General features: G+C 37.6%; 1 protein-coding gene across 5 annotated transcripts in view; it reads right to left on the bottom strand.

The window, feature by feature from the left end:
* Positions 1 to 352: 352 nt before the first annotated feature.
* CEMIP2 (cell migration inducing hyaluronidase 2) overlaps positions 353 to 27849 on the bottom strand; it is a 52282-nt gene continuing 24785 nt past the window's right edge. For all 5 annotated transcript variants that reach the window (XM_050716135.1, XM_035558483.2, XM_050716134.1 and 2 more), the window contains exons 7-24: positions 25888 to 26057; positions 23176 to 23385; positions 22583 to 22788; positions 21954 to 22023; positions 17877 to 18005; positions 16105 to 16193; positions 13746 to 13877; positions 13196 to 13231; positions 12325 to 12480; positions 9863 to 10040; positions 9173 to 9388; positions 8186 to 8394; positions 7470 to 7655; positions 6067 to 6286; positions 5374 to 5472; positions 4101 to 4249; positions 3273 to 3379; positions 353 to 2652 (exon numbers count right to left, since the gene is read on the bottom strand). In XM_050716135.1, coding sequence (XP_050572092.1) covers positions 2456 to 2652; positions 3273 to 3379; positions 4101 to 4249; positions 5374 to 5472; positions 6067 to 6286; positions 7470 to 7655; positions 8186 to 8394; positions 9173 to 9388; positions 9863 to 10040; positions 12325 to 12480; positions 13196 to 13231; positions 13746 to 13877; positions 16105 to 16193; positions 17877 to 18005; positions 21954 to 22023; positions 22583 to 22788; positions 23176 to 23385; positions 25888 to 26057 — 2759 coding nt within the window. In that variant the 3' untranslated portion in view covers positions 353 to 2455. The remainder of the gene's footprint in view (positions 2653 to 3272; positions 3380 to 4100; positions 4250 to 5373; positions 5473 to 6066; positions 6287 to 7469; positions 7656 to 8185; positions 8395 to 9172; positions 9389 to 9862; positions 10041 to 12324; positions 12481 to 13195; positions 13232 to 13745; positions 13878 to 16104; positions 16194 to 17876; positions 18006 to 21953; positions 22024 to 22582; positions 22789 to 23175; positions 23386 to 25887; positions 26058 to 27849) is intronic.

Genomic DNA, 27849 nt, shown 5'->3' with positions numbered 1-27849 from the left:
CTCCCCTACCAGCTATTTATACACATGGTGAAGATGCCCCTCAGCCTTCCCTCCTGTAGGCTAGCATGGGTAACAACACTGTAGTGTATTATTGAGTTCAGAACATCCACACTGAAAAGACTAAGCAAAGCAGATAAGACAGACTTTAAGCCCACAAACTTTGGAGACAGGCAAATAGCTTCAGTCACCACTAGCAGCTCCTTTTTGAGTATTTCCAACTCCTCGCTAAATGAAGGGTAGAACAGACACAAACCACACAGGTCCGTCAGTGTTTGCCATAAAACAGTTCACAGTGCTCAGACAATGCACATTATATAAAGTTACTTGATACAAGAACAGAAGAGACCCAAGATTTTAAAGTCTTGTCAGATGTAAAAATTTATTTATGCTACTTATCAAATGTTTTAAATTACACAAAAGCTGACACTTCAACTTCAGGTCCAATTGTCCATCAGTATGCTTTACATTGGAATAGCCTTGACATTTCCAAGTATAATTTTTACAAGATGGTTTAGAACAGCAGAATCTCATAAATAATGGCCAACTTCACAAGCCTGAAGGTCACTGTCTGATCAGTATTTCTTTGCCGAGCATTATCCACAGATCAGAACAGTGGAAGTCTTAAGACTATTGTAATCCCCAAACACTACCGCTACCGCACTCAGAGCACATAAAACACGTTGTCCTGCATTAGTAATACCAAACATTATAGCTAGTCTTAAAAATTTACCACATATATCCCTAACATTTTTTTTAAAACTTTTTTTTTTTAAAAAACATTATGACAGAACCGTGCATCAAAACAACTGTGAAATATATAATCATCCATTTGGCTTGGTTTTACAATAAAAAAATCAGTCATCTGTTTGTTAACTTCATCTCTTGTGTTGTGCTCCTTTCCCCTCCACTCTTACTTAGGAAAAAAAAAAAAAAAAAAGGATTAGACCAGGCAGTTTAATTGTACTGAGGTAGCATATTTTAATTCAACAGAATAATAGGTGTGTTACTGTGCCTCCTCTCCGTTAAAGCACACAACACACACACACAAAAAGAAAATCCCCAGTTTTTCAATGTCTTTGGAGAAGACAAGTGAAGGGTTCATTTCCAACATCCACTCCATTTTAAATTCAAAGCACAAAGCATCTCTGGATGGTACATACATTATACCAGCTAGAATGAACGAGAACACATATGATGAGAAAGAATTATGTCAGTTTTATTAGAACTATAGTAACATTTCAGCTCCATGGCACACATTATTCCCTATTACGAAATGCATCTTTTTGAAATTAAATTTCAAAGACTAGGATCCTGAAAATGGGCATCTGTGTCTCAGTTCTTCTAAATGATTTTCACACTCTCTGCAGAAAGGGTCCGATAATTGCAACAAAACCCAAAGAGATCAAACAGACCTAATACAAAATCAATAGAATTTATCAAAATGATTATATTAAAAAAATCAAAGTTAAGGCAAAACATATTGCATGACTGAATGAACTGAGAACACTTTCCACTCACTCAAAATTTAGAGCTGGGATAGCCTCAGAAATCATGTCAGGAGTAGAAGCTTAGCTTCATAACAAACCACGAGTAACAAATTTCTCAGCTTTGTCATTCTGGTTAAAAGCTTTAAAAGAAAAATCTGAAATCATGCTGTACCCAGCCTTAATAGCCAGATGAACTGATGAAGTAACTCTTAACAGACTCCTGTACATGTTGGGGTGAATAGTCAGCAGTGATCCCAAAGAATGGCAGTCATTTTCTGCTCTCTGTCATGCTGCTACATACACACAGCCTTGTTAAACTCTGTTGCACAGTACACAATCCCCAACCAGCCCCAGGCTGGATCTCCGAATCCCCCCTCTCCACCATTTGGACAGCAAATCAAAAATTTTTACTGCAGTTAAGACTCCTTGAGTCCAGCTGCATGAATAAGAGGAATTGTTGTTGTTTTGTTTTTTTTTTTAAACATCTTGGAAAGCTATTTGAGAATGTAGCTGAGCTTACTGCTAAATAAACTCTCATGAAAACATGTATACAGCAGAGGGAAAATGCAAATAAACTAAGTTATAATGATCAATTCAAGCTGCTTAGGGAGACAAACATTAATCTTTCAAGTAATCCAAGATGCACTACCAACACCTGCTATCAAAAGTTTAAGGCTTTTATGAACACCCTCTTAAATACAAAAGGAGTATTAAACATAAGAAACCTGTTTACAGTAAATACAAACATCTGAAAAATCTCTGAAACCTGTTTATACAAATACTAATAAATTCTTTCATATTTTGTACAACTAGAAGGTGCACAGACTGGCATTCAAGCGGTCAATGCTGGCAAATGTCTGACAGACAATAACATGATTTACTTGGATAACAATATAGTTTAAAATGCCATAAATTAAAAATAAGTTAGTTCACATTTTCTTCCTCAGTTTTTATGTACATCTTAGTCTTTAATGAGCTCTTGTAGCCTTCTTCAGCAGCTCGAGGTCTTTCCGTCGGCTCTTGATTGCTCTGGCACAGCCATACTCTTCCAGTTGCAAAGGGATATACTTTTCTATCTGAACTAGCCCATGCCCAGCAGGACCAGTAAACAGCTTAATCCAGGATGGCTTAAAGGTGCCTCTGAAACCCAGAAAGGCCAAGATTCCTGTGACAAAAACAGCTCAGTGTTACAAAAACAGCTCAACTGCAATACACATCTGGGCAGGAGGGGAGCAGCACGCTCCTCCAAAATCCTCCCCCTGCCAATTACTCAGTATATTAAACCTGCCTCAGCATCACATGCACCTAACAGGGAAATAATAAAACTTTTTTAATTGTTATTCAGTATTAAAGACTCTCACATTTATAAAACCTGCTCTCTCACAGAGGACTTGTGTCACAGCTCTGAAGGGATGAGAGCTGCCCCATGGTGTCCGTAGAAAGTATCATCCCTCAAAATACCAACAGCTTCTCATCTTTACCTTCACATTTTGTTACAACAGAAAATACTAGACTAGCACAAGGGATTGTTTAAAAATAGAATGCAATTTCCCCAGATTTGCTGTGTGAGACAAAATAAAGGCTTTGGAAAAAAAAGCCTGCAGCTTTCTCTGTAATCCAGGTACACAGAACTGCTAGTCACTTCCCTGCTTGCAATAAACTTTGCACAATGCTCTGGGCAACGGGAAGTGACTTCTGCCCACATGAGAAACCCATCATGCAAACAAACATAGACCAAGGAGGTGCTAGGTAGCGTCAAAGAAACATGCAAAAAATTTCACCAACCGTTGCTCTGAAGATAAGGTGGTTTGGCTGTCCCCAGGGACATTAAGATTTCTGATAAGTTATTAGGAATTTCTACGTCGCCTCTTGTGCTCAGTAGAACTATAGATCTGCATCAGAAACAGTACAGAGACAGCAGTGGTTATAACCGTGAAGTTTTTCCACATACTTTACAGCTAGCTGGCCTTACAGTCCACTTGCTTGAGAGTTCTCATGGTAAGGTTGTACATAGAGATAGACAAAATTCTCTGGAAAGTAGTACCTAGAAAAGCATCCACTAGAATATATATATATACATATAAAACTTGTATATTTAACTCAAAATCCTTTAAATAACATTTCCAATTATTTTTGTATGAAAAAAATCAAGTGAAACTATTGACCCAAAACTGAAATATTAGAAACTAGACTCTTTTTCCTAACACTATCTTTTTATAATTTTTTAAAATGCCAAATAATTTTCACCTGGATAGGGAGAAAAGTCATTCCCAACTAGTTTGATATCTTGTCATACAGTTCATGTCAGTAGTGTTAAGCAACCTTATTAAAACAGAAGTTCTTCCTGTTTTAAGCGAAGAGGTGTTACAACATGATGTTTAGTTTCTTTTTGAACTGGAAGACAGGCAGTGTTGGGAAATCTAAAGAGCTTCTTTGTTTTCTCAAATTAATTTGTCTCTTAAATTGCTCCTATATTTCTCCTTTTTCCTTACCTTTGATACATGTTTTGTTCACTTTCAGCGTTACTACATAACTATCATTAGTTAAATCCTTGCTAGAGAGGAGAACTACATCTTGCAGAACATATCAGAAATAAATGCTCATCACACGTACCTTTGTGGAATTCCAGATTTTAAATATCCACCTACACGCTTAATGTCCTCTCCAGAAAATAATTTATTTCCTGACACTGTGCCAACACAAGCATCAACTACAACAATAAGTATACCATTATCCTTGAAGGAAAACGTAGTGTCATTAACCTGAATGGTAGGAGAGACAGGAGAGAAAAAACGTTTTTCTTAAATTTACTATGAATTCATCAGCTGTTATACTGCAGTGTTAACCTACATCAGGTTTAGCCACAACAGTGTTCTAAATAGAAATGCTCTCCTCTCACTAGCAGTTCTCCATTTTTCCCCCACAAGCGGAAACTTTCAGTGGGACTTCTGAAATTGTATGGAAACCAGCTTTTACACGGAGACCAGTCAAATTTCAAGTGATTTACTACCTGCTTCAGAAAGCTACCATTCAAATACCAAATCCACACTTGTTGGCAGTAGTGCAGTTAACTAGTCTCTGTGGCTGCATGGTTTTAGTGCTCTGTCCTCCTATGCTGCATTCTTACTGCTCTGGATACAGCGAACACATTCCTGTACAAGTTTGCAGCTGATAAGATTATACTACTCGTGACATTCAGCTGTCTAAAGAATTCAAGAGTTTCACTGTTTCAACCAAGCTAGTGCACTGATGTTGCAGAACTTAAGTCACAAATGAACTTAAAGCTTTGTGGTGTAAGCCTATCTACAAATACTATCTTCAATCACATGCAAGTCTCCTTCAGCATATGAACAGAAAAATCAAAGCGGATATTTTATACAATTCTACATTACTAGATTTACCAGGACTATATCAGAACAAATACCAAAATCTTCAAAATGTCAATTACTAAAGAATTCATAGAAGTTTAGCAAAACTACTTAGGGACTTGAATGTCTCATCCTATTAAACCACTAATCTGTTAAGAATAAATTTGACAACGTGGATTTAACTAACAAGTGTTTTTGTGTTTGTTTGTTTTTTTCCTAAAACTGCCAACAATAAATGCATAACCATCCAGGTTTCTACATGAATCTGAGCATTTAAAGTTTCTTCCTACCAGTACAATTTCTCTCCAGGTGCAAAGGATTTGAATACACAAAGGAGGACTTCGTAGCTTCCTTTTCTGAGGTTAAAACACAAGCTTTCTGATTGTTTTCCAGACCATGAACCAACACTTTTTATTCAGGGGAAGAAAAGTGAGCTCAGCATTATGCAAGGCTGAACAACTGTTGTAATAAAAGCTGCTACAGAGAAAGAAAGAAAGAAAGAAAAGAAGAATACTTACAAAAATAAATGCTTGCTGACCTCTGCTTAAGTCTTTTTTACCAGATGAATTAATCTGCACAAGGAGGTAGTTTTTGTGAGGATCACTGGTGAATACCATCTAGATATCAAACAAAACACTTTAATTACTCATATGCATATGTCATCAACACTTTATCATGACATAAATTTTGCAAGACAGCTTATGCTCCAAAGCAGTGTGACAGTATTTGTGTTACTGGTAATGCTAACAAATACAGTGTTATACAAATAGTGTAATTTATTTTATTCTTTACTTTCAGTATTTTTCTCAGCTTGCATAGAGAAAATATAATTTCAAGTTTTTGCTAATAAGCAAAATCCCCCGCAAAAGAGAAGGCTGGCCAATAGTATGCCTTGAACTACAGGTCTCCACAGCAAAGCTTTCCTACATGGGAGCACAGATGATACAGAAGCTCAAGACGTCAGATCTGCCCATGCCATGGAGACCCTTCTCCAAAGCACACAGAGCAAAACACAAATAAGTAGCAGCATTTTTCAAAGAGCAAAAATTGAAAACTCCATGCTACAGAGCCTCCCTGCCTTCTAGTGTACAGGAGATAAAAAATGTGACCATTGCAAATTCTGTGCTGAAAAACTGAAACTCTGCCTTAACATGAGTAGAACGTAACACCAACTATATAGATGATGCAAGTTTTTGCCTATTTTATTTTACCTGAGTTGTGCCACACTTTGTACACGGTACAGTAGTTTTTACTGGCATCTGCTTTATGACAGTTGGTCCTTGGTAGTACTTTGGGTAAGCTTTTGCCATGCAGTTACTGACCCCTTTTGCTGGATCTTTGGTCACAATCTTGATCCTTTCACATCCCTGAGATGAGCAATAACTGTGACCATCCCTATTGTATTTGGCTTGAAGAAATAAAAACAGTAATCTACACAAAAAAGGTAGGGGGGAGGGAAGAATATAGAAAAATTACTAGAAAGATACGTATTTATGTTAAACCTCAGCAGCTATATTTCATGATTTTGAGAAGCAGAAAAACTACAGTATTTACTTCTGAACCATTGTTCAAACTTTTTCAAAATATTTACAGCTTACTAGAGTTAAGAAGTCCCCACAGACATATCTGAAATCCCCAGCAATTAAAAGAGATATCACTATGGATGCATATGTTCAGAAAAGAACAGCCATTCCTCAAAATAGAGGCTTTCAGGAAAAAAAAGACAAACAAACAAACAAACTATAGAGCATAAATGTTTTCCTTGATCACAGATATTTACAGATACCACTGGTAATTGTTTGGATATTCATCTATATCTACCAGCAATGGATAATATAATTAGACTGTTGCATGCTAAGTGAATGCCTGGAAATGCAATTTAGTGTAGTGGTCATAAATGCTACCACTGCAAAGAAACTGATAGTAATTCTTTTATATATTTAATTGTTATCACTGTAGCTGTTTCCAGCTACAGGTTTCCATACATGTCTTTCAAAAAGCTACATTCATCTGCCCATTTACCACAGATAATGGAACAAAGTATTTTATTAATCATTTCTTATACATTAAGAATCAAAAATTTCAAACACACAACTGATGTATGTAGGACTTATTTTGGAAAACGTTGACCATATTGTTAAACCTGTCAGAAGGATCTCAGTAGGTTCCTGACAGAAATAATTTTGAAAGAGACTAGGAATTTTAAATACTATTCACATGGCTGAAAAAAGATTCTGGAAATACATATTTTTCAAAACATTCGTGTAACAGAAAACTTCTCAGAAGTTGAACAAGAATGTATGAATTTTCTTTAAAGACTTAGAAGGTACTTCCTGCAAGATACTTTTCTGCAGCCCCATTGATACCATGTTTTCTCCTGATGTGGGATAGGAAATATCTGTGGAACTGTGGTGCGCTTGGGAAAGTACTCCAGTGACAGCCATCTCTATTTTGAAGATTCAAAGTCACCAAGTATTCTTTCAAAGCAGCTTTGGGCTCCTTTCTAACAGCTTTCCTCTAATACAGGTGTCTTAACTAGTTGCTATTACTGATGTCAAACTGACCACTTTTAACATTAAACATCTTCCATTAGGGTCAAGTTATAAGGTGTTACCCAGTACTGTTGTCAAAATAAAACTTCTTGTCTGATCGATTCTTTTCGAGCTCCAGAATTGAAGATACAGGCACATAGCGCTCAATCTTGCTTGACAAAGCAGATGACTTCCTTTGAAAGGTTTCCAATACTATAACAAAATCTGTATTTGGTTGATAACAAAGACCAACACGAATCCAGTCATTCCTGAAACAAAATAAATGTATAATTCACCACAGGAGCAGTTCACATGACGATGCGCAGCATGCAGATCACTCAAAAAAACAAGTAACAAGAACACAAAAAGCTCCTACACCCCCAACCAGAACATCTTTCTTCCCTCCTCTACTTAAAATGTTTCATTAAAATATTATAGTAACTTGGACACCCATAGGAAATATTTGATTTTATTCTTTAGACATTTAATTACTTCCTCTGACATCCAGACCAAGTATCCCTAACTATTCAACTTCAGTTCTGCTGAACTTCACCATTTGACGTATTTTCTCCTCCAAAGGATTTTCCTTAAAGACACCACATTGGATGTATTTTTAACTTTAGGTACAGGTCTTTTGCTTAATCTCCTGCTTTTCATACTTTAATATTTGCAATTAAAAAAAATAATAATTTCAAGATCCAGTCTGACTGATAATTACAAACTCTCAACATGCTAATTCTACAAGACATTACTTAATTATTGCCGTATGGTTCAATGATATTAAAGAATGGAAACATACTTGTTGAAGTTGATGAGATACAGGTAAGTGACATTTGGAGCTTTTCCATTCCAATGTATTGTGTAGCCCTTTTGGAGCATCACTACTGGCTGGTATTGCTGAAAGACAGCTCTTTGATTAATACCTCTAAGAACCATGGGATTGGATGGGTACTCATCTCGTACAATAGTCATGGAAAGATTCTGTCCATTCCATGTTTGGACATAGACCTATGTAATATTAAAGAGGAGGAAAAGAAAGAGGGAAGGTTTGGATGCAGTGTTTTAATCAGTACAAGAAGAAATTAAAGGAAATAGCGAAATCTGTATATTATTGCAGCAGAACTCCTGCACTGTGAGGTTTTGAGCTATGCAATATGCAAATATTTCTCAGAAGAAATATTTCTTTTCCCCCAAAAGAGCCCTATTTGAAAAAAATAATGGGTATTTTTACAGACTTTAAAAAAAAAAAAAAAAAGAGGGAACAACAACAGCAGCAACAAAAATAAATTGTATTTTTGTAATACTATAGTACTTGGTCAAACTCATATAGAACAGGAACCAGAACTGCATGAGATTTATATTCAAGAGGTGGTGTTTAACATCTTCATTAAAAAAGAAATAATAAAACAGAAACACTTCAAAAAACAGTCCATCAACAAAACACAGGAATCTCCAGCAGAAGAAAACACCTCCAATACAAAAATATTTTAATAGATAGGACTTCAACAAGGAACTCTTGGCATGCATACTCACAACATATGCATTTGTTTTTACCCTGCAGCATCTAATATTGTACTCCCAGTTTGCATGCCGAAGGGAAGGTGGTATACAAAACTAGCCAAAAATTGTACTGTGCATTTTTTTTTTTTAACTTAAAAGAATGTTAAAGATTTTTCTTTTCTTTAAATCCAAAGATGAAGAATTTGCACTTCTTTCACCTCACTTCTCCCTGACAGCTTGTGCATAGTGTAGATTTGTCTCAAACAGAAGCCAGAGTAATACTAGCCTGTGCATAGGTCCCGCTGCAAATCACTCCATTCCATTCTGTATTATTAATGCACTTGGGGTGTTGAATCAGGTAGTTATCCATTCTGCCCACATAGGTATCCTTGTAACCAGTCACTGAACCATCTACATCATGGAATATTGAGTTCTTGTCACCATCCAAATCTCCTTCTTCAAACCAGGGACCAGGTTTTCCAAAGAAGGCTTTTAGAGAAACCTGGTAACAAGAATTAAAATATATTTTTCCTTTTTCCCAGGTGAAGCACAGATTAACACCTACATGCTTGCAGAAACACAGGAATTTGACAAAGTTGATTAAAAGTCTTCAGGCAAGAGCAATGCAATTTTAGTAGGCTCAGGCCATCTCTTACTTCTGAACTGTGTTAGTAGTTACAACTGAAAATTCATTACTAAGCATACACTAGACCTTACAAAACTTATTTTCAGCTTCATCATTAGCTATAAAAGAGATCATTAATGCAACCCATCCTACATATTCCTTGGTATTAGTTTTTTTGTCTGGGAGACAAAGGACACCTTGGGTGACCTCCAGTCAAGAGATACTCTGGAGTAGGGATATAAGGAAGAGTTGGACATTTTTTCCACAGGGCCTTAGATGATTATTTTAAATACAGCAAGAAGAAAATCTAAGCCACCTAAAAAAGTAAAAGAAAATTTGTAATAAACTTACATTTGGACCGAACTTCACAAGAGATATGTTGTTTTTTGGTGTCATCTGCCAAGGGTTTTTCATCAAGAAACCAACTGCACTGGTAAATCTGTCTGGAGTTGGCACAAAGTTTTTGAATGTGCACTTGGTAAGGTGAATAGGTCCATCATAAATTTGAAAACCTCTAATTGGAAATGTCCTGTTAATAAAAATAAATATTTACAGCATCCTCTAACAAAAACCGTGACAAGCCTAAGTCAGTATCAGAAATACATTTTCACTCATTCACAAGAATCAAGAATGCAACATTAATACAATGACCTGCAGGTTATATCCTGGTAAAGGAAATCTTCTTTCTGCATTTATCTAATGAGCCTAGAATTCCCATGCCCTTTTGAATTTTTCTGTTAGATGAGAACAGCTATTGTTGTCCATTTGCAAATGCGCTCCTTCTCCAGTGTGGGAAACAAAGCAGAATAATATCATCCTCTCTTTGGTCAGTCATGGTAATTGGAAGTGCCTGAATACTGGAGAAAAGAAAATATCGCTCCTGTCTTTAAGCAGGGCAAAGAGGAAGATCCAGGGAACTACAAACTGGTCAGCCTCACCTCCATCCCTGGGAAAGTGATGGAGGAATTAATCCTAGATACCATTTCCAGGCATATGAAGAACAAAGTGACCATGAGTGGTCACAATGCATTAACCAAGGGAAAGGCATGTTTGACCAACTTGAAAGCCTTCTACAATGCAGTGACAGGTTTGGTAGATGGGGGGGTGTGGTGGGGTGGAAGGCAGTTGGGTAGTGGATACTGTCTACCCACATTTCAGAAAGGCTGTTAACACTTCCATAAAATCACCACAGAGAAGGTGATGAAGTATTGGCTGGATGTGCAGACAGTAAGGAGAACTGAAAACCACCTGAACAGCTGGGCACAGAGGGTGGTGGTAAGTGGAACCGAGTCTAGTTGGAGACCAGTAACCAGCGGTGTACCCCAGGGATCAATACTGGGTCCAGTCCTGTTTTACATTTTCATTAATGATCTAGATGACAGGGGTAGAGTGCCTCAGCTAGTCTGCAGGCTGGGAGACTGTTGCTCATACTCTGGAGGATTATGTTGCCATTCAAAGAGACCTCAGCAGGCTGAAGAAATGGCTTGACAGGAACCTCATGAAGTTCAACAATAGGAAGCGTGAAGTACTGGACCTGGAGAGGAACAACCCATGCACCACTGCACTCTGCTTTGCTGAAGAGGCCCAGTGGGTTCTAATGGACACCAGGTTGAACACGAGCCACAAATGTGCCATTGCAGCAAAGGTTAATGGTGCGTTACGCAAAATGTTGCCAGAACAATGAGGCATGCAATTCTTCCCTTCTATTCAGCATTGGTAAGGCCACACCTGGAATACTGGGTCCAGGTCTGGGCTCTCCAGTACCAGGAAGACATCTCAGTGGTACTGGACAAGGAAGGAAGGGCCAAAAAGATGACGAAGGGACTGGAGCACCTCCCCTGTAAGGAAAGACTGAGAGGGCTCTGATTGTTCAGTTTAGAGAAGAATCATGGCAGGACCTCACTCATGTCTATAAATAACTGAAAGGAGGGTAAAAGAAGGTGGAGCTAGGTTCTTTTCATTGGTGCCTAGTGACAAGACAAGAGACAGTGGGAACAAACTGAAACACAGGAGATTCCTTCTGAACATCAGGAAGCATTCCTTTACTGTGTGGGTGACTGAGCACTGGCACAGGTTGTCCAGAGAGGCTGTAGAGTCTGCCTTTCTGGAGATCTTCAAAAGCTGCCTAGACATTGTCCTGGACAACCTGCTGTAGGTGGCATTACTTGAGCAGGGTGGTTGAACCAGATGACCTCCAAATCTCCCTTCACCATTCTGTAAGCCTGCCCAGCTCAACTATCTCTAGTATCACTACCTTTATCTCAAATTATCTCAAGTATCACTACCACATTCAGTTGTTTGCTCTACATGGCTAAGTGACACAAAACCAGGATGGCTGAGATCTAGTTCTCATGTCTTTCATGTTCTGCAGTAAGGGCAGGGCCTGGCACCATTTTTAACAAGCATTCCAGCAATCCACAGGGAGAAGGAACGGATCACTGTCACACATTTGTATTTGTTACAGATAGACTGCAGTCGGTAGTTCCAAATTGACCCTAGAATTCCCTTTACCTGAAAACTTTTTCTCTCTCTCTTCCAGGCCCAAATATTTACACATTAATGATAATAAACTAAGGTTTCATTAAAGCAGGATAACTTAAATTGCTAAGGAAAATTAACCTGCAGCAGCAGAAAATGAAAACTGCCTCAGAAAAAAAGGTAAGACAACTGTCATGCAAAGTATTCAAAACAAAAGGGGAGTATCACCTTCAATAGTATCTTCATGCCCCCTGCATTTCAAGTAAGAAAGGTGTTTATAACTGATACAAACAACACTTCTGACGTATTAGTTCCTTCACTCGTGACATACTTACCGATTTCGAGGCAGAGTGCGTCCCTTATTGTCTATTCCTCCTGACCCTGTATATTTATTTTGACCACCATGAAACCCATAGTTCTTGCTCTCCCCTATGAACAGAGACTCAGATACTTCTTGGCTGGCACCTTCATCATTTGGGAAGCTCCCATCACTATCAAAGCAACATCAGAGATAAGAGATAGTCTTTTAGCCAAGACTTTACAGCAGATGAAAACACAAAGGCATGGTCCTACTCCTACTTCTGTAGTAGTCTTCATAAAGCAAAGCAGTCTATACCTTATTTGTAATACATAGAGCAATACATTTAACCGTTAATGGTATTACAGTCTACTACAGTTCGAAAGGCTAAAAACACCTGCACAGAGCTGAGCATTACATTTTCTGTCTCTCCCTGTAGTGCAGCACTCTTTCTGTTACAGCCCATTCCCACAACTCTAGAAACAGCTTGTCACAACCTAAATGGCAGCAGTTTCGGCTTTCTACCCAAGGTACTTGATTCCCTTTCATTAAAATGAGACTCTGCTCACTCTAACACTCATTGCTTCTTTTCCTTTACTCACCTTGAATTGTTTAGGAGGAAAAAAATCAAAACTGTCTAGGGCATCATACCATACCAAAAAGACCTGAATAAACATAACCCTCTTGATAAAGAGTGGTGTAAAGCATACAGGTTGAATAAAGTGCAAGATTTGGCAGCTATGTCAATTAACAGCTTTAATAACATCTTCCGTACCACTGGAAACGGGCAGCAAACTGAAACTGTATCCTTATGAAAGTATACCCATTACCTTTAACTGACTTATCTATTTTACTTTTCTCAACTTTTAAGCAAGAAAACACGGAAGAGATGAAGCTTAAGTACTCACCTAGCAAATGTCAAACCAATTCCATTGTCCGCAAACCTAAAAGAAAGTTCATCAAAGCTTCAAATCAAGCTTCAGTTACATCTTCTGGACTATCCTACAACAAAATGCTGTAAGAACACATCCTGCTATCTGCTGAAGAAAGCCTGAGTTTTTGCATTAATGGAATTTAGAGAACACCAATACTTACAAGTAATTCTTATAACAATGCTGATTAAAAACAAAACAAAACAAATTTCTACATATTTTAAGTAGAAACCTGAAAGCCTCAAAGAAACCACAGACATCTCAGTATAAATGTATGGTTTCAACTGACTTTTAGACTTCTATTATAGATATAGTTTAATTTTTCCATTAAGACAGGTTCTCATCTAGTCATGTAAAACCTTGCTTCTTTTAAAGCAGTGGATTGTTGTGAAAGCACTGGAAGATATCAAGCAGTTCCCAGATAAAAGCTTCAATCTTCTATCATAACCCTGTAGGACGATTTCATAAAAACAGCTTCAGGGGAAACTTCTTAACAACATGCAGCTGTTTGCTTCTGGATACCTACCCAGAGTTTTGAATAAGGATATCTCCTCCCCTGACCCAGGCCCCATGATCATTGTTTTTGAAAGAGATTAATCTGTCAATCAGGGCAGCAACTCGGGGTTTTTCAGGGTCTGCATCTTGATGAGGTCGAAACCTGTGACAGATAAAAACCCAAACATTTAATATAAAAATACTGTTTGTTTTATATGGGTCAAATATGTTGAGCTGAGAAACCTTGAAAGACAAACACCCACTTTTATCTGACAGGTAAAATCAACTCTGCTTCATGCTAGGACTGACAGAAGCCAAAACCATGTGCATCTGTAGCTATCCATTCCCAGAAAAGCCTCTTTGGTGTGCCATGAAGAGGGAATATAAAACTTTTTTTAGATCCAGTCTGAATGTCCCCTGGTGCAGCTTTCTACCATTCCCAGGCATCCTGTCATCAGTGGCCAGGAGCAAAGACCATCACCTTTCTCTCCGCTTCCCCTCCTCAGAAGCTGCAGAGAGCAATGAGGTCACCTCTTGATCTCTTCTCCAGACTGGACAGCTCAAGTGTCCTCACAGGACATACCTTCCAGCCCTCTTACCAGCTGCGTTGCCCTCCTCTGACTCTTTCAAGGACCTTTAACATCCTTTTTATACTGTGGAGCCCAGAAGAGCACGCAATACTCAAGGTAAGGCTGCACCGATACTAAATATAGTGGGAGAATCATCCTTTTTGGATGATGGCTGTGCTGTGTTTAACACACCCCCCACTGCAGTTTGCCCTTCTGACTGCCAGGGCACACTGCTGGCTCATGTTGAGTCCACTGTCAAGCAGCACTCCAGATGTTCTGCTGAGCTGCTCTCCTGCCACTCATGTCCTTATCTAGTTTGAGCACACATGAGATAATTTTTCTATTTTAACCCGGATACTCTGTATTGCAGTCAAGATGGCCTCATATGGTAATTTATAGCTAGTATCAATTTTAGCTAATAGAAAGGAACAGCCTGATTAAAGACTGGTGGAAGCTGTCAGAAAATAAGCCCAGAATCCCACATAAGATGTAACACGTTAAAATATATATATATCTTTATAAGAATGCAGTTTGAGCAAATATATGCCCTTTACCATAGTCACCTTCTACCCTAGTTTGGATCTGTGGTATCACAATCTAGGCTTCTGGAAGTTTTGGTGTAGGGGTTTTTTTTGGTGTTTTTCTTTTTGGAGGGCAAGGGAGAAGGGGTGAATTTTTTGTTTGTTTGTTTGTTTTCTGACAGCATAAGGCTGCTAAATTAACATTTTAACTATTCCAGTTTGTTTACATGATTAGTGGTCTAATGTAGCTACAGGGAGCCTCATAAATTCTTTGGCTATTGTGAATGATGAACCACATTTCAAACACAATTTTTTGCACCCCCTCTTGATGACCTGTCAACACACTACAGGCTCTGACATGGCTTGTTGCTTCCCTTAAATGCTTCTTGACTACCGGTTAAGACCAATGGTAATCCAAAGGAATTATATGGGATTTCACTTAAAATTTAACGATTAAACCTAACCATCTCTTAGTTTCCAAGGCATGAAGCATAAAGTATCACCAAACTGTGGAACTTTCCTCTTTGAAACTGCAATTATCACTTAACTATCCCCGTCCTAAACAAAGCTCCATCAGAAATACAGATAATCTTATGAACTTCATTTTCAGTCTTAATGCTTGTTTATCATAATAAAATGTTGATGGGTACAGTTATCCAATATTTTCCTTGTCATTTGATATATGACCACTAACCCAGGCTATTTCATTTGAAGCACAGGACAAGACCAAACATAGGATAACCTAAATTTTTCCTAGACTCTCCACTATTTTCTCTTACTTTGTAAACTAAAGATTATGTGGTTGATTGTACTATCTCAACAAATAGCCTTCAGTAAAACTATACCACTGAACGACAATCTCTAAGTCTAGAAGGCATGGCAGGAAGCATTCAGCAGTAGGAAAGGCAAACGGATGTATTACACTTACTGCTAGTATGCCTTTTCCTAAAAATTATTTAGAACTGAGCCATAAATCTGAAGCAGATTTTAAAATAAGGTTTTACTTTTAATAGCAATTCCAGAACATACGTTAAGCGTGACAGCAGAGCGTGGTTAAACCTACGAGTTCTAAGGGGCTAAAAACTGCCTTGGCCAAGGTCTTAGAAGGAAAAGCCAGCTCTTTAAGGTACAACATGCTTTGTTGCTCCCAAACAGACACACAGATGAGGAAAAAAAAAATATATGAACTTATTGCTCATTTATTATTTATAGTGTGTTAAAAATGCTTTTCCTCATATGAATGTATGAAAAACTCAGAACTTTACCATTTTTCACTCAGTTGTAAGACAGTATCCTTTACCTTGCATTGTTGTCCAAACAAAGATATTCTCTGGGATCATCAGCGCTAGCATTAGTTGTTTTAACACCCTTATCAATGAACAAACCAGCCTTAAAAAAAAAAAAAGGGGGGGAAATTTCATACTGGACAACACTAAAGAGACAGTAAACATTAGAGTTCTAAAATTTAAAAGTTACATTTCATTCAATACACTTTACTACAGACTCTTAGATCTTTCAGCTTGGACTTAACTGACGTATTGTCTAAGGAAAAAAGCACTATCTATGCAAATTTTGAAAAGTAATTGAAAAATCCCAGGAAAAGAACTGCCTGGGGTTTAAAAAAAAAAAAAAATGATGGAAAATCGTTGAAGTTAATTTCAGATTTTTTTCACATCTGACTATTTGAAGTTTTACACTTACTTCCAGATGCTGTTCTGGAAAATTTGGAAGCCAATCTTGTGGTGAATACAAAATATCCTCACAAATGCTACTAATGAAAAAAAAAATGCTGCTGTGCAAAAATGCTTTGTATTTTAGTTTAAAACTCAACTATCTTCACCACTAAAGCTGTTTTTTGCCCAGACGTCATCAACTTGAAACTCAATAATCCAGTATGAAATAATGTACTTGAGAAAGTAAAAAAGCAAAAGGAAACATTTGTGTTGTTTAACCTGAATTACATATAAAAGTAGCAGCAGCCACCTTGATCTGTGATCCAAATTATCATTAGAATTAAGTTCTACATGAGTAGATTTGATCTACACGAGTAGATCCTCAGATCTGCTCCTAGAGTCAGCTTTGTTGACATGTAATTTCAGCACACAAACCGCGATCCATGTTTAAAGATAATGAACTATATAGCTGAAACACTTTACTTTACAATGCATTTTTGTACTCAGTATTTTTCAATTCCAATCTGAACAAGAGCCCTAAAGTTCCAGACACACTCTTAACATAACTGCTATGAAGCAATGCATCACTTCTTACTATTCCAGATATACACTTATCAAGCAAAATCAGTTTCATTAGGTTAAATCAATCAATCAAACAAATTAACCTATATTGATACTTCTTCCCCAGCCCTTACCCTCAGGTAAACTCCAGGCTTACTAACACAGATGTGTAGAGAGCTTAGAAAACATCATGTATATTTTTATACGGACAGCAACTAGATTCCAAACAAAAGTATCAGTTTAAGGATTTCAGTTAACTTCACTTAGCAGAATGTAGAAGAGACAACCAAGTCCCATTAGTAAATAAATACTGAATGACTGTATCTGGACTGAGAACTCTATAACAAAGGGCTGCTGCTGGGCTCCTGGTGGCAACAGGAAGCTTAACCTCTGTTCAGAGACTGCAGACATCTGACTTACTGTAGACTCAGGAAAGCAAGTCACAGCCATTCTACGAATTGATGAGATGAATCACAGCTGTAATAAGTCTCAGTACTTCAAGGATCAGCTTTCTCCACAGCAAGGCCATCAGTAACAGAGTAGCATATGAAATGCTACTTTTGAGAAAAAAAATATATTTCTCACACTATTAATTGATTTTAGCTGTATGTACCTCAAGAGGATATTAAACACAGTAAATATTTCAGACAAGTCAAGAAACTATGGATATGCTGGTTACACACTCTTCTGCAATACCTACATAGAACCATGTGGTTCAAACACAGCATGAATCCATCATCACTTAGCCACCTCAAAATTTAAGCAAACAACTCCCAGTATAAAATATGTACAAATTAAGAACTGTTTTTGGTTTGTTTTTTGTGAGACAGTACATTACCTTAAAATTAGAATGAACCCTGTTGTTATAGAAGATTCCTAGTGGTGTGAGCTCTGACTTGGTTTCAATGGCTAAACTATGAGAGTCTCCTGTAGCAATCCTGTGGAACAAATACCATATTCCAGCATCCTGCAAATAAGGAGAGAATGGCATAAGTTATAAGAGTCTGATACTACTAAATGCAAACAAATCAGAACTTACAAATCACAAAATAAGTGAATGTTAAGCAGAACTTGGATTTTTAATGAAGCAAATAAGAACATACTCCGAACTGCGCACAGGGTAACATACTTATCAAAATAAAGTCTCCAAACCTACTGTCCAGTGAAAAAGTAGAAGTTTGCAAATAAGGGTATATTCTAGTGAATAACATGCATTAAAAGTGTTTGCTTCACAGTGAAATCATTTAATACCACACCTTTAAGGTTCTGTAATATTTCAAGCCACAATGTGTCTCTTTCCCCTCTTCCCCATCTCCTCTGTATTTCAATTTACTTCTACAGATACTTGATTTGTTAGTAAATCATACTATTTACTGTAAAATACTCAAAAGCACTCTACTCCGCCTTACTGATGCAGTCTGACTAAGGTTTGTTCATCTCTGCGCACATCACAATTTAATGACAGCCAAAAAAACCACAAGAGATTTCAGGAAAAGGGAATAAAGCACTTCAAGAAGCCTGGCCAATTCAGAGAACTGTGCCAATAACATGCAGTAATAATTTCAGCATCTGTTCATTTTCTCCACTTCTTCAACATCCCAGCTCTTAAAGAAGCTGGATTTATCTTCTAAAGGAAATTCTGTGGGCCTCCTTTCCTAACCACATCTGAATCCACAAGGGGTGGCATAACAAAAGCACCTGCACATCAGATACAAACATATGAAAATTTTTGCTTACTTGCTCTGTGCCTTTATTAATAGAAAAAAATAATTTCATAAGGAGCATTAAAGGGTTAAACAGCAGTAAAAGAAATACTGCATACTATGTGCTCTGTATCATGAAAAATAGTCTTTACTCTCCTGTTCAGGAAATATGGATAAAGCCAATTCATTCTGGCTAAAAAGATTTCATACATTTCACTCTGAGAATATACTCATTTTCCAAACAGCCCTGGAAATTCTGCTTCTGAGTAACATATTCCCATCCGTAATGACGACACATTTTGACATTTCTGGTGATTAACAATTCCAAAGCAAATGTGGATGTTCCATTAATAAAATACCAAAATCTTACTTCACATATAATTAAATACAGTTCTGCACTTGGCAGAATCAAACAAGTTTTATCCAAAACACATCTTTATGCTTCAAAAAAAAAAGTTTAATAAACTTAAAAGCTTCTTAAGCACTTACAAGTATTCAGAAAGAAATAAAAGTTGTTTTTCCCCCTCTCATAGCTCAAACAAAAGAACCATAACTGCTGATACACCCTTACAGTAGACTTCATTGTATATCAACAGAGTTGGAGAAGGCAATGGAATTATTTATTTGTTCATGAATTGTTAGTTTACACTAGAAAAAGCTCTACAGTGCGGTGTTTATATCAACGTAGTTGAAGTAATCTGTTTCTGAAACATAATAAGCTATAGTCCTCTTATACCAATATGATTGTATACATGCAAAAGAATATATATTAAAATTGCAAAACTTCATAACCTATAAAAATGCTGAGGATGCACAGTATAACAGAAGAAAGTAAAATTCACTGGGATACAGAGGCAGAAAAAGATCTTGGAAGGTTTAAGTATCAGGTCAAGAAATATGTTTCCTTTAACTCAGCCTGCAATATTAAAAACAGGCAAAGGAATGTTATCTAAAGTAGACAAAATGGAAAGACATTGTGCTAAGAAAAGAAAAACTGGTTTGGTTCAGTTAAGTATGGCCAGGTCCTTCCTAGTGGTAGGCAGTCAACAACAACAACAACAAAGGTTTGTCCAAAAATGATGATTAAAAAAAAAACTAGCATAATAATTTTATATTTTTCTATATTACAGATATTTCAACTTATTTAAAGATTTTGAATTTTTCCTTATTAACAATTTGTTACATGTTCTATACCTAAGAATACACTAACATACTCATATTCTACTTCCAGCATCAGTCTTTCTTTTTTCTATTGCTACTGATCTATTCGGAAAAATCCACTCAGAACCACTGTCTCAGCATCTCATCTGATTTAAAAGCAGAATAGATCCCAGTCCCTACTCCACAGCCTGCACCAAGTAGTTCAGCTTCACTTTGCAAGTGGCTGAACTGAAAAAGGTCTGCAAACATCTAAGGTTCACAATAAGTAAAAACATACCAGCAATCACTGCTCAGAAAAAAGTAATTAAACACAGAGCCAATGAAAGTTTGGGGTTTTTTTGCACTTCCTTATACAATCAACTATTTTTCATTCCAATGACTAAAGGTATAAAAACATTATTTTTCAGAGCAGTCAAACAGTAAACTCATGATAGAAATTACACAAAATACAAAAGCCTTAATATTAATATCTAATTCTTTGAAAAGAAAGCTGTTTATTTTTACATTTACATACTGGCACCACTGACAGATCTATTAAATTACAAAGAGGAATTGATCTAATCCACACTTTGACAAAACCTACACTTGTAATGACAATATGCTGCCAAACATATATAAACATATTCACAGAATCACAGAATCGTCTAGGTTGGAAGAGACCTCCAAGATCACCTAGTCCAACCTCTGTCCTAACACTAACAAGACCTCCACTAAACCATATCACTAAGGACTACATCTAAACGTCTTTTAAAGACCTCCAGGGATGGCGACTCAACCACTTCCCTGGGCAGCCCATTCCAATGCCTAACAACCCTTTCAGTAAAGAAGTTCCTCCTAATATCCAACCTAAACCTCCCCTGGCGCAACTTTAGCCCATTCCCCCTCATCCTGCCTCCAGGCACGTGGGAGAATAGACCAACCCCCACCTCGCTACAGCCTCCTTTAATGTACCTGTAGAGAGTGATGAGGTCTCCCCTGAGCCTCCTCTTCTCCAGGCTAAACAACGCCAGTTCCCTCAGCCGCTCCTCGTAAGACTTGTTCTCCAGACCCCTCACCAGCTTCGTTGCCCTTCTCTGGACTCTCTCGAGCACCTCCATGTCCTTCTTGTAGCGAGGGGCCCAAAACTGAACACGGTACTCAAGGTGCGGCCTCACCAGAGCCGAGCACAGGGGGACAGTCACCTCCCTAGACCTGCTGGCCACACTGCTTCTTATACAAGCCAGGATGCTGTTGGCCTTCTTGGCCACCTAAGCACACTGCTGGCTCATATTCAGCTGCCTATCAACCAGTATTCCCAGGTCCTTCTCAGCCAGGCAGTTTTCCAACCACTCATCTCCCAGCCTGTAGCGCTGCTTTGGGTTCTTGCGCCCCAGGTGCAGGACCCGGCACTTGGCCTTGTTGAACTTCATCCAGTTGACCTCGGCCCATCGGTCCAGCCTATCCAGATCCTCCTGCAGAGCCTTCCTACCCTCGAGCAGATCGACACATGCACCTAACTTGGTGTCATCTGCAAACTTACTGAGGGTGCACTCGATCCCCTCGTCCAGGTCATCGATAAAGATATTAAAGAGGACCGGCCCCAGTACTGAGCCCTGGGGGACTCCACTAGTGACCGGCCTCCAACTGGATTTGACTCCATTCACCACAACTCTTTGGGTCCAGCTATCCAGCCAGTTTTTAACCCAACAAAGAGTACACCAGTCCAAGCCACAAGCAGCCAGTTTCTTGAGGAGAATGTTGTGGGAAACGGTGTCAAAAGCCTTACTGAAGTCAAGGTAGACCACTTCCACAGCCTTTCCCTCATCCACCAAGCGCGTCACTTGGTCATAGAAGGAGATCAGGTTCGTCAAGCAGGACCTACCTTTCACAAACCCATGCTGACTGGGCCTGATCGCCTGGTTGCCCTTCAAGGGCCGCGTGACGACAAATATATAAATATATATATAAATATACATATAAAAAAAATTATGCATTTAAACATTGTAAATATTACGTGTTTTGTGAGTAAGTGGCACAAATAGTTTGTGTTGAACTACATCCATATGCCTCACCTGTGAACCTGCTGCTGCATTACTTATAAGATGATTGTTGGGATGAGAAATCCAGAATGTTGAAACTGCCCTGAAATATTATTCAGAAACAAGTTAGAACGGAAAAAATCTCTAGTCCCTACAGAAATATCTCTGATGCAATCGCTACAAGGGTGAGAAAGGGCTAAACTGATTTCTGAAGTCACATACACAAAACACACACACAAAAAAACACACATCCTCAAAAATTCTTTTTTTGTTTTACTTAAATGCAAAATATTTTAAGATAGTTCAGACACTCAGTGCCGTTATAAACTGTTTTAATAAGCTTCTTCAAAAGATTATTGCTACGCAGAAAAAACTTGGTGACAACTTAAGCATGTCAGTGCCTTACCACAGAAATAAAGATGCAGCCTTAAAATCTATTGAACAAGTATTTCAAGGAACGACAAATCTCTTTACAAAGCAACTTGTGTTTTCTCTTTAATAAAGACTTTCTTTTTTAACAGCATGGTCATGTGGATTACTTTTAAGGTGTCTGTATTCATTAGATGATGCATAACAATTGTTTTATCTGTATATTGTCAAGAGATCATCAGTTTAACTACTGCAGCTGGTTTGGTTTTACTTTTTCACCATGAAATACTCACATGCAGTCTGTGGCTGGTACTGGGACATAGCTTCCATACACTTTATCCCTGATACCAATACACATGCTGCTGTTTCTGTCCGTCGGAAGAATAGTGCCTGGTTTCGTGACTAGCCCAAGGTTGTGAAAGAGAGTATTCCTCTGCTCAATGCCATCCTCTATGAAGAAACAGTGACCCAGTGTGTCATAGCCAATGGTGTCCTTTATCTGCAGAAACACAAGTTCATTATGTCAGTAGCAATAGCATTTACTGAGATTTATTTGACAAGTGCCATTTAGTTTTTACTATCTTGGCACAGCTGCAGAGTGAAGCTTCAGTATCAGTGGTTCAGATGATTCAAACATGGAGTTTTATTTATCCCTTACAAACATATTACTATGTTTGGAGAGTTTAGCTGCCTGCAAGAATCTGAAAAAAACCAGAAGGGCAAACTCTGTTAAAGTAAGTTACTTAAAAATAAGCACTTGTTTATTTATTCATTGTCATAAACACATTGCTGAGAATTAAACTTGAAGGGATGGGACTACTTTTGCTCTAAATGTTCTTTTTAACATTTATTTCAACACAGCCTATTTTATTCTCCTGGCACCTACCAGCAAGCCATTAGTTGCATGGATAGTGACACATCTGGAGAAACAGTGATGAATGGAAAGACCTTCAAGGTAAGTCTTAAAACTATAACCTCCTTTTTCATCCACATCCCCACAAAGGTGAAAGTGAACAGGGTAACTTCCTATCTGCTGCTGTCCCATTTGCTTCAATTCCACGTAGGAGAGATGAACAGATGTAAAATTCTTCAAAATCTAGAAAGATGAGAAGTCCAGCATGAGTAACCAACTACTTGGTTTCTAACCATTAAAGTTAATAAATCATCTATATCAGATGTACAGAAGTCAGATGTACAGTCATCGTAAGCCAACACTATGAAGGCTAGGACAGTCATTACTATCCTGTTCTATATCATATATCATTTGTAATGACAATATCATTTGTAAACAAGAATAAAAGCTATATCTCCATGTGGCTAAGACAGAGCAAATTTCACCAGACACTATATTGTCACACTTCCCTTTTTGTTCTTTAGCAGTAGGCATGTTAAATATTCTTTCTGTACAACCACATACCGTCCAAGTAAAGAGAAGTCATGCTGTCCTGCCTATGCTGAAGCTGTACCTGTGTCATCCATCTGGGACAGAGTTTAGTAAAATTACATAATAATAAAGGGTCAAAGGAACCTCTTAAGAAACCTGCTCCAACTGCCAGCTCAGCACAGGGCCAGCTTAAACATGGCTGCTTAGCACATTGCCCAAAGAATATCTCCAGCTACAGAGATGCTCATACGACAGCAACTGTTTCCCCCTTTTTATTTACCTGGTATCTATCTAGCGTTTGCCCTGTTGCAGCTTGGTCCCCATGCCTCTTGCCCTACCAGTGCACACCTCCAAGAAGTCTTCCGGCACATTCTCTGAGCCCTCCCTGGGTCCCTGAAAACCACATCCAGATCCCTCCTCTACTCCTTCACCACACTGTACAAGCCCTCTTCTCTCAGCTCTTCCACACCACCTTCAATAGACACACTCCAGTGAAGAATCAGCATCTTTGCAATGAGGAACCCAAAACAGGTTAAAGCTATGCAACTTCACCATAACAGTATGTCACATACAGTACAGAAATATTAAACACCAGAGACATAATGGGGCTGTACAAGTCACACGGAAAAGCAAAAGTATTTTCTTCCACCAACCCTGGCCTGAAAATAGAAACCAAGGGCAACAGATGAACTACAAAGTGCTAAGATGCAAAGAGCTAAATGGGAATGAGGGAGCTTTTTTTGTTATTCTATTAACTTACCCGTACTGGCTATTTAGCAAAAATAATATAGTTTTCATGTGCACAATTTTGTCCTCAAGGGAAATAAGTAAAACACTGATAGACCATTCAGTGTGTGTTTATCTTCTGTTTTCTTCAATTACACCGCTAAGGTTTGTGTGCTTAAAATACTAAGGGATGGTCGAAAACAGGCATTCCTGAGTTCTCACTCTCAGCACTTAAAAACACTAACGCAGAGGAAAAACTACAAGCGAGTGCCTCTCCTTGCTGCCACTGAGCCTCCTTCGTGCCACTGTCCAGGCAACCAGCCGAATTCTCAGGCTGATCAAACTCCCTGAGGCAATTAAAATTTGCTAATGCCCAGGCTCCCTCCTCTTGAGCATGTATGACTAACATAAAGCAAAAATGCTTTTAGTGCTGAAGTCTAGGTTTGGCAACAGACACTCAACTCCTCCTGAACAGTTTAACAACTTTGATGACTCAAAATGTTTGTTTTCAGCTCTATCTGTGAGAGGCATCTGAGGGGCCTTGCTGTACTTGCTCATTTGTGGTAATCAAGGTCATGCTTTGCAAGATTCATAGCTTGTCATTTATCTTCTTTCCTTACATTATCTCAAACACAAAAGAACACTTTGAGCCCATCAATTTCTCTTCCACCAAACAAAAGCTGACAAACAGTAGGGAACGGGTGCGTTTTCTTTCCCACCATTATGTCCACAACTATAAAACTAAAGTCTGCATCCAAATATTTTGGAAAAGGAGGTTTATACTGTGACCAACACATAATAAGTTTGTATTTAGAATGCAAGGCCTCAAACTTCTCCAGCATCACTGAAGAGCTGACATATTGCTGCTCAATCTTTTCACTAAAAACCTCAGTGAATACGAGTTTCATTATTAGTTTCTGTAATACTGCTTTCACTCCGTTTTCTTTAGGTTTATGGCGATATAAGAAATTAGCATCAGTTTGCTTTATATAACCTTAGTACATTCAGTTAAAATGAATAAATAAAAATCCACCATGGTCCAACTCAGTCTCTTTCCTCTCCGTGACTCTCTACTGTCTGATTTTGGACACTTCCAGGAGATGAGGCAGATCTTTATAATGTGCTCATCACTTGGGGAGGAAGAAAGGCAGGGAAAGAAGGGAAGACAAAGAAAAGGAAGATCAAGCTTTATAATGTTACAGGCTGAACATGCAGGTACACCACTTTTAAGGTTTAATCACTGTCACACAAGGGTGCAATATATGGTGGATTCTTCCACAACATTTCATGCATCGATATAATTTGCTCCAATGCCGTGGACAAAGTCTTGATGAGCTAATTTGGGGAAAGTAGAGAACAAAGTCTTTTCTACACCACGCTGGTGTATGAATTTATGTTGATTTTCAAAGCCCGCCAAGTTTAACATTAATCCTTTTGTCTTCAATATACCTTTAGATGACAGAAAGCTACTTAAAAATGTTTTCAAACCTTGATATGTCCACCAAATGTATCATAATTGAAAAACTGACACTCTTTTTCACGATAGCAGGTTTTTTCAGTCTCTCCCTTGATTAAGATGTTCCTCGTGAGAACTCCAACTTCTGCCCTCATGTCCACTCCATCAATAACTTCTCCCACATGGGGAAACTGAGGTTTTTCTGTAAAAAAAAAAAAAAAAAAAAAAAAAAAAAAGGAGTAAGTGCTGTCATTGATTAAACACAAAGCTAATTTGTAAGTAAACTAGTTGTACCCCTAAAAAACATGTACTCTGACACCTTAAACTTATTGTTCTACTATCCTTCTTAGGCTAATGTGCACAAAAAAGCATTTAATTGACAGATGACAAACATTAACCTAGCAAACATCAAACTCCCCTGTCCAGACCATGCTCAACTCATTGATAACTGAGCATCTTGCAGAACAGGGTATCAAATATGCTTTTGTATGTTTAATGCCAAAACAAGTTGTCTTAAATATTTTTCACATTAGTAAAATAACTAAACCTAAAACAAACCCCACATTTTATTTGTAGGTGCATATTAAGTTTAATCTAATAGTTTTTGAACAGAATGGATTAAAATGGAAAAGAATTTTTTTAAAAAGTTTGAGTACAATGCATTAAAAAAGCTTTAATGAAACAAACACAAATGCAGATTTGCTTTAAAAGAAAAAACAGTAGCTGCCTAATCTGCTCAAAAAAATATATATACATATATATATACACAATACAGTATATATATATATATATATACACACAATACAGTGTATATATATATATATATATATATATATATATATAAAAATAAACACACACATACTGTATTGATCCTCTTCAAAAACAAATACCATTTTGTTTCCCAGCTAGGTTTGCTTTTCCCCAAAATAGCTATTCTGAGGACAAACTAAAATTAAGAAAAAGAAAATGTGTATTTTTACAGTATGCTTCCAAAGAAACAATCAGTTTATTTTCCTATACACACTGCAAAAATGATCTGGAAACTTAAATATATATTTTTTTCCCTAATTTTTCACTATTCCTCCTCAAAACTTACAGAAGGATATAAACTAAACTGGTAATGACCAGTATGTGAAGCAGACCTACACCAGTATTACTTTTGTTCCTGCTGTTTAAAGACAACAGAGGTCTGTAAATGGGATTACATTGTTATAACTTGAAGACTGCCTGCTGTTTGTTGTATTTCCTTATGTTTAACTATCACGTATATATCAAGTGAGGATGGAGCATCTGGGCATCCTATAAAACAATACTTTTCTTTCTACTACAAAAGGGGCAATACAAGAAAATTTCAGATGATGAATTCTTCTGCATGTCAAATTTGCTGTTCCACTGAAAATTAATATTCTGCAGAATAAATGTATAGGGTGTTGTGGGTGTTGTTTGTTAAAAACAAAACAACAACAACAAAAAACAGTATCCTTTACTGTGACACAGGACATTTGATATTGGGTGAGGGGAAAAAAAATCCAGATTGGACAGTTCATCTCCTTTAGCATCTTTTAAAGATCTATATACGGATCTGATAGCATCTATTTGCAAAAAGGAAAAAAAAAAAAAGATTGTATTTTATGCCATACTGCAAATCCTGTAAATCTGGGTTTGTCTGCTTGTTTAAAAAAAAAAAAAGATATATACATTTTTTCAAGAGATGCTTTCTCACAGTGCATGACTTCAAAGAGGAAAGAGTTTGTACATACTCTATTCAGTGGCAACAAAAAATTTTAAACTTCATACTACAGCCTTCAAGTAGCTTGAACCTTAAAACACTGAGTTAAATAATGCATATGGAGTAAAAAACTTAAGAACAAAAGCCAGGAAGTGTCATGTACAATGGCACTAAGTCAGTTCTGCAGCTCCACGCACCCTGGTATTCTCTGATGTATAATAAGGAAAAAGCTTAGATATCAAAGTTCACCTTATCTGGGACTTCA

This window comes from Cygnus atratus, chromosome Z (assembly GCF_013377495.2).
Source record: "Cygnus atratus isolate AKBS03 ecotype Queensland, Australia chromosome Z, CAtr_DNAZoo_HiC_assembly, whole genome shotgun sequence".
Taxonomy (NCBI): Eukaryota; Metazoa; Chordata; class Aves; order Anseriformes; family Anatidae; genus Cygnus; species Cygnus atratus.
Note: the sequence above shows the minus strand (reverse complement) of the source record. Positions and strands in the feature narration are given on the sequence as shown.